Source organism: Vanessa atalanta, chromosome 11 (genome assembly GCF_905147765.1).
Source record: "Vanessa atalanta chromosome 11, ilVanAtal1.2, whole genome shotgun sequence".
Classification (NCBI taxonomy): Eukaryota; Metazoa; Arthropoda; class Insecta; order Lepidoptera; family Nymphalidae; genus Vanessa; species Vanessa atalanta.
This window is the reverse complement of record NC_061881.1, coordinates 11,812,894-11,830,302: the sequence shown is the minus strand read 5'-3', so window position 1 is coordinate 11,830,302 and position 17,409 is coordinate 11,812,894. Positions and strand designations below refer to the sequence as shown.

General features: G+C 31.2%; 1 protein-coding gene across 2 annotated transcripts; it reads left to right on the top strand.

Moving 5' to 3' along the window:
- The first annotated feature begins 4,018 nt into the window (after nucleotides 1-4,018).
- LOC125067149 (glutathione S-transferase 1-1-like) lies at nucleotides 4,019-13,387 on the top strand. Of its 2 annotated transcripts, none has more exons than XM_047675530.1 (5): nucleotides 4,019-4,155; nucleotides 9,080-9,224; nucleotides 12,217-12,417; nucleotides 12,573-12,778; nucleotides 13,146-13,387. In XM_047675530.1, exons 2-5 carry the CDS (start codon nucleotides 9,084-9,086, stop codon nucleotides 13,246-13,248), a joined length of 651 nt encoding a protein of 216 aa, XP_047531486.1. In that variant the 5' UTR covers nucleotides 4,019-4,155; nucleotides 9,080-9,083; the 3' UTR covers nucleotides 13,249-13,387. The 2 variants fall into 2 exon arrangements, with proteins under 2 accessions (XP_047531486.1, XP_047531485.1); XM_047675529.1 differs by having other exon boundaries at nucleotides 4,111-4,201.
- Nucleotides 13,388-17,409: the final 4,022 nt, after the last annotated feature.

Sequence of the window (17,409 nt, the reverse complement as noted above, 5' to 3'; positions counted from 1 at the left end):
TCAATTATGAGAATAATCACGCATTGGCATCCGAGGTAACTGCAGCTTTTCTAAAGTAACCTTCTAGTAATTCTTCTGTAGTTTTCTATTCTAATAACCACTTTGAATATTATTTTTTCATACAGTATCAAAATCGGTTCCTTATATTTCTAACCTATGTATACATATCGCTTACACGATATCCTGAGCCAACTCTAAACGTGTCAGTTTAACACTATACAAAGAGGTTTTTTATAATGTACAACGAAATCTAATAAATATGAACCTTATCTTTAAGTCATAAGAGCTATGTAAGTGATAGCTATTGTTCTAACAAGTTACGGTTGACGATCCAGAGCATCTAAAACCTGCCTGTGCGCCTGAGTTCCTGTCACACTTGAGATCGGACAGGCGTTGACCTCTCGCTGGCCTATTTGCAGCAATTGACTTAAAGCACATAAATTATTAATAGACCGATGTTTGTGTGGCTATTTTGCGAACACTGAAATGATACATTATCCCTAATTACCAAATATATTTCTATAAAGGAACAAGATGCGTAGTCTATGGCAGAAGAATGTATTTGCCAGTCTATCTATATGTAAATCAGAAATTCAAGATGGCAGTATTATAATAAAACAAATATAAAATTACGTACATAAACATAATTATCTCGTCCTCATATCTTTTGTTTTTAGGTTACAGAATGTATAGATTGCGTGAATATTATAATAAATTTTAACTAATTTGACTCGGTGGTTTATCCCTGAGACCGTGGAAGCCTAAAGGATAGACAGATACACTTTAGCAATTAATGAGAACCTAATCGGAAAGCGAAAAAGTTACCGAACTCGTTACAGTAAAAAGCAAGGCTTAATTATGACAATATTTAGCTTATCTCTATATCAGTACGTTTTAAAGATTTACCCCAAGTAACGAAAAAAAAGGTTTACTTCGAGGTTGCAAATCCCGATCTCGTACAGCGTCTTACTTTATTTTACATACAAATAATTCATTTGTGGTCAGGTAAGATGCAGTCAATTTGTACGTTACATTCTGTCTCTAAAGATTGGAATAAACTCTATTTCCGATGTCTGCATGCCATGGCTCATTAAATTACACGAAAAAAGAACCAAGTAAAAAAATAGAATCAAAGAAATCACCAAGACATCTGTCAAAACAATAAAATACGAGACAAAAGTGCACGTCCAAGTACGTCTTGCGGTGGACTTGTACTTTGTGTTACATTTTCTTTTAGTTTCGTTATATATAGACTACGAATTATTTTTAATGTCCTCCCTTATATGCATATATTGTATTTACTTAATTTTAACTTTATTTATGTAATAGTTAATATCTATAAATTACATTTTTTATAATTATGTATTTAAAATATATCATTTTTAGTATGTTATGGAATAATGCTAAAATTAAAACTTTCGTCATTTCTGTATGTTTGCCTATGTAGGTACTTACATATGCCTGACGTTGCATCGCCGTGTACTTCTTCTTTGTAGCTTCAGTTGCAAGATTTGAAATATTTTGTGTTCTATGTTCAGTTATATCTAATAAGTTTTAAAGTAACGTTCCGAAGAGTTCTGATTCCAGCGCTATTTGATTTTGTTGCGTGGTCCATTTGTGACGGACAAATATCGAAAACTTAAAAGCCAATATGATTCATGCGTATCTTGAATAAAAAATGACTGTAACATGATGACGTACCATTGTAACTTTACGCAGGGTTTTCCCTATTTTACTAGCCTAACTAATTAGGTAATTTATATGTGACTATTTACAGTAATACCATTTTTACCACAGTTTGGTACCTGCCGAATATTGATATCGTTAACATATACTGTATAATTTCTGTATATTAAATTTAAAAAAATACACATTATATTCAAGCGGATAAACCCTATAATAACGCGTGTATTTTTTTTTTTAAGTTACGTGCTAATTTTCCTTTGTAATTCATATCGCGCTCGACGGTGGAGTGGCGTGAAACATCATAAAGACATCTGCATGCTTGTGTTGGAATTCTACCACATGTATGTGACGAGCAACGTAATAGAATAAAATTTAAAACGGCTTATTAACCATACTAAATTCTACTGATAAATTCTCAATTGATTGCAATCTCGAAACATAATAGTTGTCGTACAGCTATTCTAAAATGCGTTGCGGATCGGTCGAAGTTTGATTGGAATACTATCGAGAACGTATCGGAAGTCTATGTACGTTAGAATGTTTGAATCAGGATGCTAGTATATGTAATTATATTTTTTTAAATAAATTAAGTTGAAGAAGCGAAGAATAAAGTTTAGACATTTATAGATTTTCATAAGCTATAAAAAAAAACTATTCTTAATACTAATTTAAATGGAGTTCGTTAATTGATATTCAGGGAGCAGTATTCTTGTTTTGATTTATATATTAGTAAAAATATCATTTTTATTTTTCATTTTAACCGTTACACGAATGGTAAATATTCATCATTATTTGTTGTTTAATAAATTTTTGACTTTAACTGATATAAAAAAGGCGAATAATTTAGTTTTAGAAGTTAATACTTATATTTAATTTTTTTATATATTTTATTAACTGAAACCAACGCTTGTAAAAATCGAAAATAATTTCAGCGATTTCTATAGAAAAGGAAAACATGCTGTATCATATAGGTGATGGGATCTTCACCATATATTATTGTGACAACTAAAAAGAGCGACAGAGATGGAGATAACTCTTTGGTTAATGTTTCAGACAGTTATTTTGGAAACTATTGAAGATTGCTACTTAGTTTCTTCTTGATATAATAATATATTTAATATATATAATAATATATTTAATTCTAGTATTAGTTATACACAAATCCTAATATTGGTCGCTAAAAACACATACCGATTTCTTTAAGGCTAAACTAGTCAATGTTACAAGTATTTAAAACGGGATATTTACCATGTTTTTTATTTTATTTGGTGGAGCTCGATATTTCGACATTACATCTCGTGAACAAGAGTTCACGAGATGTAATGTCGAAATATCGAGCTAGACACTAGACACTAGACAGTGTCGTGAACAAGACATTCGTAGATAATGTCGAAATATCGAGCTCCACCAAATAAAAATAAAAAACATGGGAAATATCCCGTTTATATATAATATACTTGTAGTATATTATATATTTTGTATTTAAAATATTTGTAGTAATAAAATGAACCATGTTAATTTTATATTCAATAATGTTTCCAAAAATATAAAGAATATAAACGTATAAATACCTGAAGAAATAACTAACACTAATAAATATTATGCTTAAAAATACATATTTTATAATCATATTAACAATTACTGGCAATTATTAATTATAGTTTTTCGTTATTTAATACAGTTTTGTTTCTGATGCGTTTTCTAGACGTAAAATTATTATAGTTACCCTTTTACATCAATCACCTTCGTGTATTAATCATATACAATTATATATCCTGTATGAAAACAAATAATTATTTCAACCTTTTTTATTATCTACTGTCTATTCCCGACTTCACATTGCTACAATTAGGGTCTATATACAAATTATAAGTAAAAAAAAACTCTTTTCCATAATAGGCATGTAGTACATATAAACCTTGATCTTGACTCACTCTATTTATTGATAAAAACTGTATTAAAATCCGTTGCGTAATTTAAAATATCCAAAAGTACAGAGGGGCGTCCTATTGTGGTAGCATCTATGTTTAATGCTATTAAAATAATATTAACACCTTAATAGAACATGAACTTAAATAGTTTTCATTGCAAACATATCAAATTGGATCTTTAGATGACAGGATCCCAATGAAACCTAGAAATTCAGCCGTCAGACACCACTGAAGAGGGAGGGTACTGCTGGTTATGAAATATATAAATAATAAAACATTTATATAATATACAGATAAATAGAAGTAATCAATTAAATGAAATGAAAATAGAATATCGTGGGGAAATCAGTGAAGTCACCTAATGGTTATTTAATGTTTTTATCATAATAAAACAGAGCTACGGAACGCACAAGCCGTGTTACAGGAAAAACGGGTCTAATCGTAGTACGTGTACGCTCGTATAAAGCCCGATACCTCCCACCGCCGACGTTTACTCTCGGCCGATCTGCATCTCGTGCTGACGTCTCATTAAAACAAAGTAAGTTTCGAATTGTAGTGTTGTGATTTTTACGATCTTTTTACCGGTAAGTATATACATATATTTTTTTTTCAATGAATGTAGTAATAAAAAAAAAGTAACTGCTTATTGAATTTTCATATTAAAATAAGTTATTTTAATTTTCCATCACACGAAAAGGATGTTGATGTTTGTTTGTATCGAATGAAACATCACTATAAATATATCCTTATACATATTGAGGTCAAATCTGATACTATATTAATTTATAAAACTTAATTATATAAATATTTACCACGAAGTATTGAGTAACTTTGACTTTGGTCGTTCACCCCAATTAAAATATATAAGTAATTTTAGTACATTGACCTCTAAAACAACCAGTTGAAGAAAGTGGTTCTATATAAATATTAAGTAATAATAATTACATTGGTTTGAACTCGAATTTCACAAACAATTACCTATAATTTATCTTATCTATAACAAACTGCGTTTTCATAATGATATTGCAAAATAATTTCCAACGTAACTTTTTAATCTACTTATTTATATTTAGTATAGTTTATTCGCTATTAATATTCAACTGAAATTTCTAATTTTATACGAAACTTTAAATAAAATAGGTAGGTACCTAGTTTCATTAAAAAAATATTATACTTATATTTTAATTTAGACATTGTATATTTTAGTTTCCGTGTAGTTAATTTAAATGGATTCAATATTTTTTAGTATAAAATTAAGTTACCACTTAAAACCTAACGGAAGTAAGGCAAAGTGAAAGGAGCTTTGTTATAATTACTTATCATTCCACCGACCTTCATGTTTCCCACGCTTTAATTAGTGTCAAAATTACAATAGTTTAAATTCTAAAGTAACAACACTTTATAACCTGATAAATTTATTGGTAAAACTAGTTTTTGCCCGCAGCTTTGCGCGCGTGTTACATCTTAGGTTTTAGCCATAAAAAAGTAGCCTATCGTCGTTGCGAGTCCAAAAGTCGCTATGTGTTTTTTTCTTATTTTTAGATTGTTATGCCATTTTTATCATTATTTCTATACGCACGTACTGTAAAAACAGTTTTGTGATAACTTCAATAATTTAAAAGTTTTTAAATTTAGCTATGTGACGTTCATACATCGAAAGCTACATAAATTGAAATAACTATTAAAACGGCATTAAAAAAAATTGTCCTTCCTTGGGGCTAAATTCGGTTCAGTAGAAAGCTGTGTTTGTTCTATTAGTATTTATATTATTTATTGATAGGTACAATTTATATGAGACATTTAATATAAATTCATGTTTTATTCAGAAGAAATTTGTACAAACTAACAACTATAATACGTTAGGAATAGTCGGATAATTGATACAACGATTTTATTGTTATTCTACGTCCGTACCTCAATGCAACATTAATATGTGTGATGCAATTAAATCGTATGCGCTTATATCTTACATCTATGTATATATATAAAAGCGAAATACCTCTCACTGATTAATCAGGAAATCTCAGAAACTATAATACCTACAAACTTGAAATTTGGCAGGTAGGTACGCTAAGGGGGTAAAACGGGAGTTGGAAGTTTGTGTTTTATAAAGCGCGGGTAAAGCCGCAGGTTCAGCTAGTCAGTAACGTATATTATTCACATTAAATATGATAGGAATATAACAAAATATTATTCAAATGACACCAAGTTCCCTTATTGGAATTTAAACGTAAAAAAAAACGTTTAAAGAACTTTACTATCAACAAACACATACAGTCACTTATGTGATAACATAAATTAAAGAAGAAATTCGGAATTCGTCGTCGTTGCCATTCAATGTACAATTATTATAAGTAAAAACAAAAAAAAAACTTTTTATGATTAATAAACCTGTTCCTACGACATTATTTAACAGAGTTTTAGCGATATCATTTTCCTCTCCACTAAAGCGTAAAGTGAGCACAGTAATAGCCCAAGAGGTCAAGATCAATCCTGAGACTTTTGCATACCATCGGGCTATTGATGATGTATTATTATATAAATTATTTGGTTGTACTGTAATTAAACAACAGAAAGCGTACCTATACAAAAACATAGATCAATCAAAAATAGATACTTCTAGACGCCGGCCGGCAATTTATTTCGACCTCGTAGTGGTGCGCGTTTACATTGTGACATCATTACCGCTAATATAATTTGCCGTTTGTGTAATGAAAAAAAATGACATAAAAATTGAAGTTTTAAGTGTAGATGAATATCATTAAAGCAAGCGGTTCCAAGTTCAAAAGGATATAAAACGAAAATAACAATCATTATAATAAGATTGATTAATTTTATTAGTGATAATTCTATACTTGTATTATTCTTGAAGCGAGTGGAAAATAAAATTGTTTGACGTAAATTTATCAAGGCGTAAGGTTATCAATGCTTTTTTTTCGAAAGATACTTTAATTTGTATTTCATTTAGGTATTATTTTATGTCAAAGGAAATTTTAGTTATTACATACTAGCTTTCGCCTGCGGCATCGCTCTCGTTTTAGTTGTCATCATCAGGTGTTAGGTGTGTCTTTCCTTGGTGTTCAAACTTGCTCCATACCAAATTTGGTTCAGTGGTTTGGCGTGAAAGAGCAACAGACAGACAGTTACTTTCGCATTTATAATATTAGTCTAGATTAAGGTCATTAAAATCGTGCAGGTCGATACTAATACAATGAACAACAACAACCATAACTAATACATGATTATACAGTGTTCTGACTTGTGAGGGAGTTGAATTTGTCTATCAAAGTCACTCTCTTTGATAGACAAATTCCACGTCAACATCGGGGCGTTGGTGCTGTCTACACAATATATGAAAATAGATTATTGCCATAGACAATTAAAAATACTTTTAAAATTAATAACATATTGTAATTTTCAAAAAGTAACTAGAATATAAACATTCATTTTCAATTGATTAAACACAGAAAGTAAGTATTTAATCAATTGAAAGTCGTGCGTAAAAATCGATCTAAAAGCGTAACAATTAACGCATTCGGCAATAAGGTAAACTCTTTTGAAAACATAGACATAACAAAGGCATTTTGTATACCTAATCTACCTGTCTATCTGAAGAAAGCGATGTGATGATGACGATTTTGTACCTACTTGTACATGTCATTTAGTGATCTTTTAATTGAAAAACAAATTAGCATAACTTTAAACATAAAGAGTAAGTAGGTACATAAAAATAAATAAATATTGAAAGTTGATTATACATACGAATAATGCGTACTTATATATACGAATGATTGCGAACTTCGCTCCCATTGTCTCTAGCAAGTCTGTCGTTTTGTAATATTAACTGCAAAATTTTTTTAGTAGCGAAAAAATAAACGTAGACTTGTCAAAAAACTGTCTAGTCATTGCAGAAAAAAATATCCGGTTTTTTTCTTTACGTCGTATCATTGATTATGTGTTTTTTCATTATCGACCCACAAAAAGGAATGTTACGGCCTCGCCAGTTACCTAGTAACATTGAATCGAACCACAGTTGATTACGTTCCGCGTTCACAAGGAAATACAAACGTGACACAATTACGTTTCTCTATAAATCCTAGAGCCATGACTCATGAATCAAACTAACAAAATTTTACCCAAATAAATCAAAAATGGATGACTTCAATTAGAATAATTTTCAAACGGGTATGATATAAAATAAAAAACGAATCATCATGAACACACCAATTTAAATAATTATGAGTAAAATTTAAAAAAAAGTAAGGCACATGGTTAGAGAACATCAGCTTTTAACAAAATTAAAAAAAAGTGACGTCTCATCCAATCAACTTGTCACGATTTCATGATTAGTTTGTTTGCGCAGTTAATAACCACGACAATAATTCATAAGCTCACATGCCTTTATTATTACCTACTGATGTTGCACATATACCACACAAATATTTTCTCACGTATGAAACAATAGGATTGTAAATTAACAATATACTGATGGTTTTACCAATAAAAGTATGTACAAGTACCAACTCACCCAATTTAATGAAGAAAAGTAATTTTAAATAAAAATCTATAATCGTTATATTACTTTTATGTATTTTAACAAAAAGTACAAATAAAAGAGCATAGCTAATTTGAAAAAGCTTCTTTCGTTATTTCTCTACATTTAATGCAAGTACTTTTGTTTATCAAAATCATCAATATGTTAGTGGATTCTTGATTTTTTTATCCAAATCAAGATATACTTTATTCAAGTAGGCTTTTACAAGCACTTTTGAATCGTCATTTTACAAACTATAAAGTAAAGCTACCACTGGTTCGGAATGTAGTTTCTACCGAGAAGAACCGGCAAGAAACTCAGTAGTTACTCTTTTTCATCATCTAAAAATAAAGTCATGTTAGTTAAATACAATTATATATGTATGTTATATATCCTGCCTGGAAGTCAACAAGCATTAACTCCACGCCTTTTTATCATCTATATAATCTTGTATCGAATAATATGCCTTCATTACCAATGTATTTTTTACAAATGATTTGAATCTATGAAACGGCAAAGTAAAAAAGTCTGAAAGTTAAAATTTTTAAATTTAATGTAACACACTCATTGTGCCGACACCTCTAAATACAACTAGATCTTAAATCATAGAATTCCGAAGGTAAATCCGACTTTGATAGACATTTATTGTTTTGAGGAATAATCTTATTTAAAGTTTGTTTTATTCAGATCGTATTATTGGCTTTGGTTACTACAATACTTTTTGTTAGTTGCGTGTAGCTTACACAATAGTACTCGAAATCAACGAACAATAGGTGGTTCTGATCATTATCAAAAATTAAAGAGACTTTGCACCGCATACCGGTAATTGGCTGGTATAAAATATGAAAAGGTTTCCTGGAAGTTTTGTCCATTATTACTGTAATGTTTTGTTTTGTAATTAATTTTATGCATTCTCGTATTTTTATAGCAAAATGCCTGTTGATTTGTACTACGTGCCTGGCTCCGCGCCCTGCCGAGCGGTGCTGCTCACTGCGCGTGCTCTCAACTTAAACCTCAATTTGAAACTAGTGGATCTGCATCACGGAGAACACCTTAAACCTGAATACCTTAAGGTAAGGATAACGCAGTTATGCAAAATGGTACCAGTACTCAAACATCAATTTTTGAGTTATTGTCATAAATGGTGACTACACATCAACTTTAAGGTCTACAAATAACTTTTTTTCACAAAAAATCCGTCTAAACCTTTAATATTATCAAAACGAAATTATAGTGCCGCTTCGCATAACTACGTCTAATTATGATAATGTCCAATTTCGGACAAGACAAGTGGATTCAGGCGCAGCGCCAACCGCTTTATGTGCTTCCGAGACACCGGCCTAAACAACTTCTAATTCAGGTCCGTGACTGAGAACCGCAATAGGGTACTCAATAAATATTTTTGGGTCCTCAATAAGACTCGAGAAGTGCTTTAATGATATGCAACAGTCTATACGAATGAAATCGTTTGTTCTGACTGGCAACTCACAGACAATTCTACTGAATCTAGAAAAAATAAATTTGGAGCAGTTATGTTTGTTTTGTGAGAAAACATTTTTGGTCATTTTTATTTTCACAGTGTCAACATTTCATGAATTTTGCCCTTACAAAGTCGGGGTGGATCTATTATTTTATCAACCACTATATCGACCAGCAACATAATTGTTAGATTCGTAAAAAAACTTGAGTGATTATACTATGACGTCATTAGAAATTTAATACGAATGAGGGGTAGTCGATACATTGTACAAAAATATGATCGTATTTTGTTATAAAAACGAATGCATTAATGTTTATGTATAATTATGTGTTGGTACATCCTTTGCCGCGAACACGATTATGTACATCCAAATGCATCTATAATAAATGTTATTGTATTCATACTGGTAATAATATTTGTTTTATAACATATGTTATAAAACAAATAATTACACGAATGTATCGATGCATTGCATGCATAAAGAGATATATTTTTAATTTTATTTTTCATATACAGACGGAATAATAAAAAAAAAAACTGTTTTTAATTTGGACCTTTTGGTAGAAACTGTATCATGTATTTGTAACATACTTAACAATACTTTCCGTAGCACGGGACTATAAGCATTTCCAAAACCTTATTATAAGCCCGAACCGGGATTTGAATCGTTCGGGGTCTTGGGCTTTATAGGGTAACCGCTAGACGAGGCTATCGAAACTACCAATGTTCTATACATTATAGAGCAAAATAATTATTTATATTTTTTATTTTTAGCTCATTTATCTTCATCTGATATAGTGTGTGACTAATTCCCCTCAAATTGTATTTTGGACACATGTTAGGCCCTGACAATCTACATATTATCACAGATTATAAAACAAATACATACTTTAAGGTTCTTAGACAAAATATTATTGATTTATCTACATACTTTTCATTAAAGCAATTAAATTAAAAAAAATGACTTTCTGTATAAAAAACAACTTAGAGTTATTACATTTAAAATGATACACAATTTTATACCCATGGCAATCAGCCAGGTCTGGCCGCCGAATAAAGCCTTTATAAAGTTCACTGGAATTTTAACCCTATTACTTGTGTAATAATGGCTAAATTGTCCTGGTACACCATTGAAGGTCAGAAGTTGCACGAGTGATGTAATTTAGAGGTGGCGTTGAACTCAAAGGAGACCATCGCGTGTTTCCATTGTAAAACGAATATATCTTTAGAACTGTGTATTTACTAGGTTTATTTGTATTACGTAAACAACTTGAATTGTAACGATTAATCTTATGTTAACTAGTATTTGCAAGATAATAAATATTTATGTTTTAGATAAAATATTGCAAATAATAGTTTTTCTATTGAATTTGTTTTTAAATGTACATTAAGATACTCAGTAAATATTAATAATTTAATGCTTAGGATCTAAAAGGGCAAACCGCAGTTAAAAATAGTATCTAGCAATGTATTTGAAAAAAAATATGTTGGTGTAACTTGTACTATTTATGTAAGGCTAATAGGTATATTAATATAATTAAGAAATACCCGATCCGTTGTTTGTGTGTAACTTTTTTCAACCATTATCTTTAAATTCTGAATGGGAGGCCAATATTGTTATATGCCCAGGCTGAAAAGCCTATATTTAAACAGTTAAATATTTTATTCCAAACACATAAAATATTTTGTACTGTGGTTATTCCTCTAGTTTATAAATGACAACTTACACGACACGCCAACAGGAACCGGTCTCATTCCGTTACATTCCAATCGATTACGAACCGTTTGACTTGAAAAATTAATCAACTTACTAACACGCGACTTTTGTTGTGTCGTTATTGAAAATATTCTTTTAACTGTCTCGTTGATTTAGTGCCCTATGAGTTCGAAAAATTGAGGTTCTTGATTCAAATCGCGGTTCCAATGAGTTGTTAAAATTTCGGGTCCAAAGACAAAAAAAAATGTTGATTATTTGTGACAAACCACCAATATAACTACATACACAACTAACATCACATTGTCTTAAAAGTCTTGGACCAAATAGATATATTAGTTATGTTTTTTTATTGAATTAATTTTCTAAAATTCAATTTGGTTAAATAAACAACACTTTTGACACAATTATGTAAGATGTACCCTACATTTGTCTAAAATTTACAATTACGAGGGTTTCTATTATAAAGTTCTTAATTCGATATATGTAAAGGTAAAATTAAAATATGGACCAATTCTTAAATACATACATAATAATTAATTCGATTACCTAACATTTAATCCATTGTTGTCTTTATAATCTATATGGCTATAATTAGCATTAACAGCCCGTAAATGTCCCACTGCTGGGATAAAGGCCTCCTCTCCCTTTGAGGAGAAGGTTTGGAGCATATTCCACCACGCTGCTCCAATGCAGGTTGGCGGAATACACATGTGGCAGAATTTCGTTGAAATTAGACACATGCAGGTTTCCTCAAAAATTTCAGTGGTGCCTGCCTGGGTTTGAATCCAAAATCATCGGTTAAGATGCACGCGTTCTAGCCACTGGGCCATCTCGGCTATAATTAATTTATGTATTATTTTATCCACAGATAAATCCTCAACACACAGTCCCGACTCTAGTAGACGATGGCTACCCGATCTACGAGTCACGTGCTATCATAACCTACCTCGTGAACAAGTACGGAAAGGGAAGTGCGCTCTACCCCGAAGACCCAAAAGCGAGGGCACTCGTCGATCAACGCTTGTACTTCGACATTGGAACTTTGTATCAGAGATTCGGTGACTACTTCGTAAGTATAAGATTGTTTGTAATTAAAATCTTTCAAATAATCTTCAGAAAAAAGCTATTCTTAAAAAAGTGTTTTATCTTAGGCTGCATACAGACACTCAACATCCATAGACAATTACATACTTTTTAATTTAAAACATTTCGATGAATTTACAGTATCCACAAATCTTCGGAGGTGCGCCCGCTGATAAGGATAAGCTAGCTAAAGTAGAGGATGCCCTCAAATTGTTGGACACTTTCCTTGAGGGACAAAAATATGTCGCTGGCGCCAACCTTACCGTAGCAGATCTCAGCATCGTCGCTGGCGTCTCCAGCTTCGAAGCGTCCGACATTGACTTTAAGAAATATGCGAACGTTAAGAGGTAAGATAATCCCTTTATTAAACGCAAGACATGATAAAAATGTTATTAAACGAAAGGAGTCACGTGGGACATCTATAAATAATATATAGAATATTTACTTATGAATATCAAAGTATGCGCTTATATTATTATTATGTAATTTAAAACCGTAAATTCACTACTACTTTTTATCGGAATAAAAATAATAGTTACATCAATCAAGGTTATTAAAGGAATCTTAAAAAAAAACTTTGTCATAGACAATGTTTAACATTATCTACCGGTAACCTGTATCTCAAATTCAACATTTACTCTCCATCACAATTATCCAACAGGTTAAGTTAATAGAAAATAATTTTATAAACAACAATAAATCATCTTTTTCAAGGTGGTACGAAACCGTGAAGTCCACAGCACCTGGATACCAAGAAGCCAATGAGAAGGGTCTGGACGCGTTCAAGGCTCTCGTAAACAGCCTCCTAAAGAAGTAATTCCTATTCGTGTGAACTAAACCGAACAGATGTTTTCTATTCACTAATTTTAAGTACAACACCGCTTGCTATTTGACTTATGATTGTAATATAAGTTGTAGAAATTAAGGCACAATAAACGAACTGAAATTCTATCTTATATTGTTGTTTATTTCGTCTAAAGCAACCACACTTAATTTTGCGGCTCCCTCCGAATATAATACTTTCATTTGTATATTAAAAAATTCGAAAAGATTATTTGTACATCCAATAAAAATGTATACCATCTGTAGCGTGTACAGATCAATAATAATATATTAATTAGTACTAGACAATAAATATATAAAGAAAAGAAGATGCACAGTCTCGAACAAAAGTAACACTCGAAACAACGAACAAAACACTCTGCAGTCAATTTAAGTCAAGCTATAAATATATGTTTTGCACATTTGCACCTTATCCGGATCGTTGAAAGTTGATTTTTAAAGCAATAAAATTGGCGACCGAAGTTAGTCAGCAGGACAAGGCGCGGAGACAAATATTAATTATACTTTTTGAAGTGATAACTTTTTATGAGAGGGTAAACCGCTACGTTATGTAACGCATTACGGCGCCAGTCTGTCTGGCTTCTGGTAGGCAGGTACCTCCTATCTCACTCTAACCCACAACGCTAACCGTATTTTGGTCAATTTAAGTTATCACTTCTGTCGGGCGTCCTGCGACATGTGTGCACATACTTGTATACTTGTTTTTTTTTATTAGCTTAATTAGTTTTTAAAAGTTTGTTAAATTGTGTTCAATACGTGTATTTTATACTATTATCTGAGCGTATGTTTCGGGTAAGACATATGTATAGTAAATTTTAATCTGTAAGAAACATCAAAATGATAAATATCTATCAGCCTACCAAATAATAATTTATGATACAACGGTACTAAGGCTCCTCTATCTTCATCATAGTAATTTACCGTCTTGAGGTCATGTGGTGTATCTCATATTACCTCATCCTGTAAAAAACAATTATTTGAATGAAGGTACGACACTATTTCAACAAATTCATTTTTCTGGCTAACGAAGATTACTTACTACACTAGAAATGACCGTTTTAAGAAGACATTTTATGCCTTTCGCAGTGACTTACATATCTTTGTTCAAAATATGCTCTGAACAAACGAAGCTTGATTTATTCGGCTTAAAAAATCTTAACGCCTTTGTTGGCTGACGAGATTATTTAATTATCCACAAAAATCTAAAAATAAATTATCCTAAAAAAAATTGTTTCATTAAAAAAGTAGGCATTACCAAAAAGCAGGACTCCCAACAGAAGTGAACGCATTATTAACAAGCGTGCAGTGACGCGGACGACATGAGACTATTTGAATTATGCGCTCATTTTATGCGGACGATTTTGAGACGCTGAATGTGTAACTTGAATTTTTTTTTATATCAAAGGCATTACATTAATATTTCATATGAATATCTATTATCTGTGTATTTATCCCTCTGTCATCTCGGATGACAGACATTGCGGAGCGTGAAAATGAAATATATAAATTTGGGCGCGATAAAGACGGTGTGTGCTCACAGCGAGCTATTATATAAAATACAATATATTATATCTATTTTATAAGCCTCAATTTTGTAGGGAGTCTTCTATTTCGTGTTAACTATGTACTGGTTAAAACCCAAATTAAACTACTACTACAGTTTTATAATATACTTCGCTTAAGTTTAAGGTGTACCTAGTAATTACAAATAATTCGTTGATACCAATAATGCTTTCTGCAGCTTCACTGCTTCATTACGATAGTTTTTATTTTTAATCATAAATCACTAAAACGAGCATTAATTTTGAATTAATTAAAAGTAATACTAAAAGGTGAAAAAATACACGACTACACAGTGACAAATTGTCGATGTCAATACCTGATATATTTTTTGACAATTGTACTGTTTGTGATTTTGACAATAGGCTTGTTTCCAGTAATAATAAATCGGATGGCTTTGAGTTTCTAATGATAAATCATGATAATTAGTAAATAAAAAAACAACTTTTCTACAAAAATAATAAAAGATTAATTATATTTTTGGAAAATAAAATCGACAAAATGAGGCATTTAATCACGTGACATTAAACACCAATCAGAGTCGCGTGACGTCACACCTCGCGAAACAAGCGCGGAACGCTACGTTGTTGCTATCAATTATCATTATGGCAGATAAACTGGGGGTACTACTTGGTTCTGGATCTTTCAAACACTCTGCGATTATTGACAAACTTTGTTTTTTCAACATATATCTTCTTGGCATTCGAACTTCGTTGGTATACAACCTGGTTTCATGCGCACTTGTGTCTTTACCCATAATATGATACTCTGTATAATTAGTCATATCATTTGGCAACTAAAAAAATAAAAAGAGATTGAATTATTACATTTTATAAAACGAAAATAATATTTTAACTCAAACAAATCATAAAATCCTATTCTAGTCCTAACATTTTATAGGTTATGTGTGATATATTATATTTGCTAAATTCATTTCTTGTACTATACATTTATAAATAGATATATCAAGTTGTATTTAATACTTACATCGAAATGATCTTCACAGAAATAAATTGTGGAATTAGTTGACAAAATAAGAGCATCTTGCTTCCATGCCATTTAACCACTTTATTCGTATTTATTTATTGTTTGGTACGTATATGAATAATTTGTCTGGCGTTTTTATCGTTGTACTTTCACATTGGGACACCATACAGTATTTATAATACGAGGAATTCATTATTTATTAAAAAACACAATTGACTGTCATACACAAACACGGCTGTTTCGCGAGGTGTGACGTCATTCAAGACGCCATGACAGTCTTGGCCTTTTTCGCGGTCAATTTCAAGTTCATTTCTAAAAACTCAAAATACTAACATAAAAAACCTATTTTTCTTAAAATAGTATATTTTTGGGGTGAAATAGATGCTAAGCTATAGTTTTAAACTAATTTCCAAATTTTGTCAACTAGCCTATTATATGTTTGTAGTGGTTGTATCGTAATCGTATCGTTGTAATGTATAAACAGTGGCGTAGCTATCGTAGGGCCAGGTGGTACAGTGCACCAGGGCCCCTGAGCTCTGGGGGCCCTCTAACCTAAGCTATGAAAAGAGCTTTGATTAGAGATGAAGTATGGATTTAATTTACTAACGATATGTTTAACTCACTGTATCCTATTCTTATTACTATCTATAATTTTGAATGCTAATATACGTTAGAGGGGGCGAGGGCCCGATTCATTTTCTATGCACCGGGGCCCTTACCCACCTAGCTACGCCACTGTATAAACATTATTTATTTGTTAAATTGTGTAAACAATATAGGCGACTTCGTTGAGATAAGATCACTGGTTATGATGTTCAAATATGTTCATTGATGTAATTTAAGTTGCAGTCTGCAGATTATTTTTATTACTATATAAGCAGACCTTGGGTTATACTAAAACCTATTTCTTAATATTACCAATCAAACACAACGAAATTTACATTATATTTTATTATCTTTGTCTTTAATAAAGTAATTACAGATAGGCACTAAAAAAATAACCATGCATATGAAGATCATAATACAATAACATATTTCTTATACAACGAACACCGCATGTTGAGACAAGCCTTAAGGAGCCACAGGACCGTCGATGTTAATGAGACCATACTGAGTATTGTCATAAACGGCACTTAAAAATAACTCTTATTTTAAATAATGCAAATGTTATTTTCCTATGAAGCGAATTTGTTGTTGGTTCGTTTCCAAGTGTCCAATAACTCCATGTTGACACAGCCAAAAGATCCTATATTAATATTATAAAATGCTTCAAACTAACTCTTATACAGCTGTAATCATAAACCACCTTACATATAAACGTTGTTTAGGGGTGTTAAGTTAAATACTGATTCCTCTCTTTCTAACACCATGCATTTAACATTCGAGAGAAAAAGACACATTATTTAACCAATAATCCCTCTAAACAACATTTCTAAGTAAAGCCGAAAACCCTTACACTTGTTTTAGTTAAGAAATGCTTTGCCACTTTCTTTTGAACGAATATTATAATTGAAACACGTTTAATTAGCTTCTCCGAATACCATAATTATTTCAAATTGTTGATTTAAACACTAAACGGTTTTAAATA

Excerpts from the sequence above, each read along its gene's own strand:
- LOC125067149 (XM_047675530.1), top strand. The coding sequence starts at position 9,084 with ATGCCTGTTGATTTGTACTACGTGCCTGGCTCCGCGCCCTGCCGAGCG. Across the intron at positions 12,418-12,572 it reads AGAGATTCGGTGACTACTTC|TATCCACAAATCTTCGGAGG; the intron begins GTAAGTATAAGA and ends ATGAATTTACAG. Across the intron at positions 12,779-13,145 it reads AAATATGCGAACGTTAAGAG|GTGGTACGAAACCGTGAAGT; the intron begins GTAAGATAATCC and ends ATCTTTTTCAAG.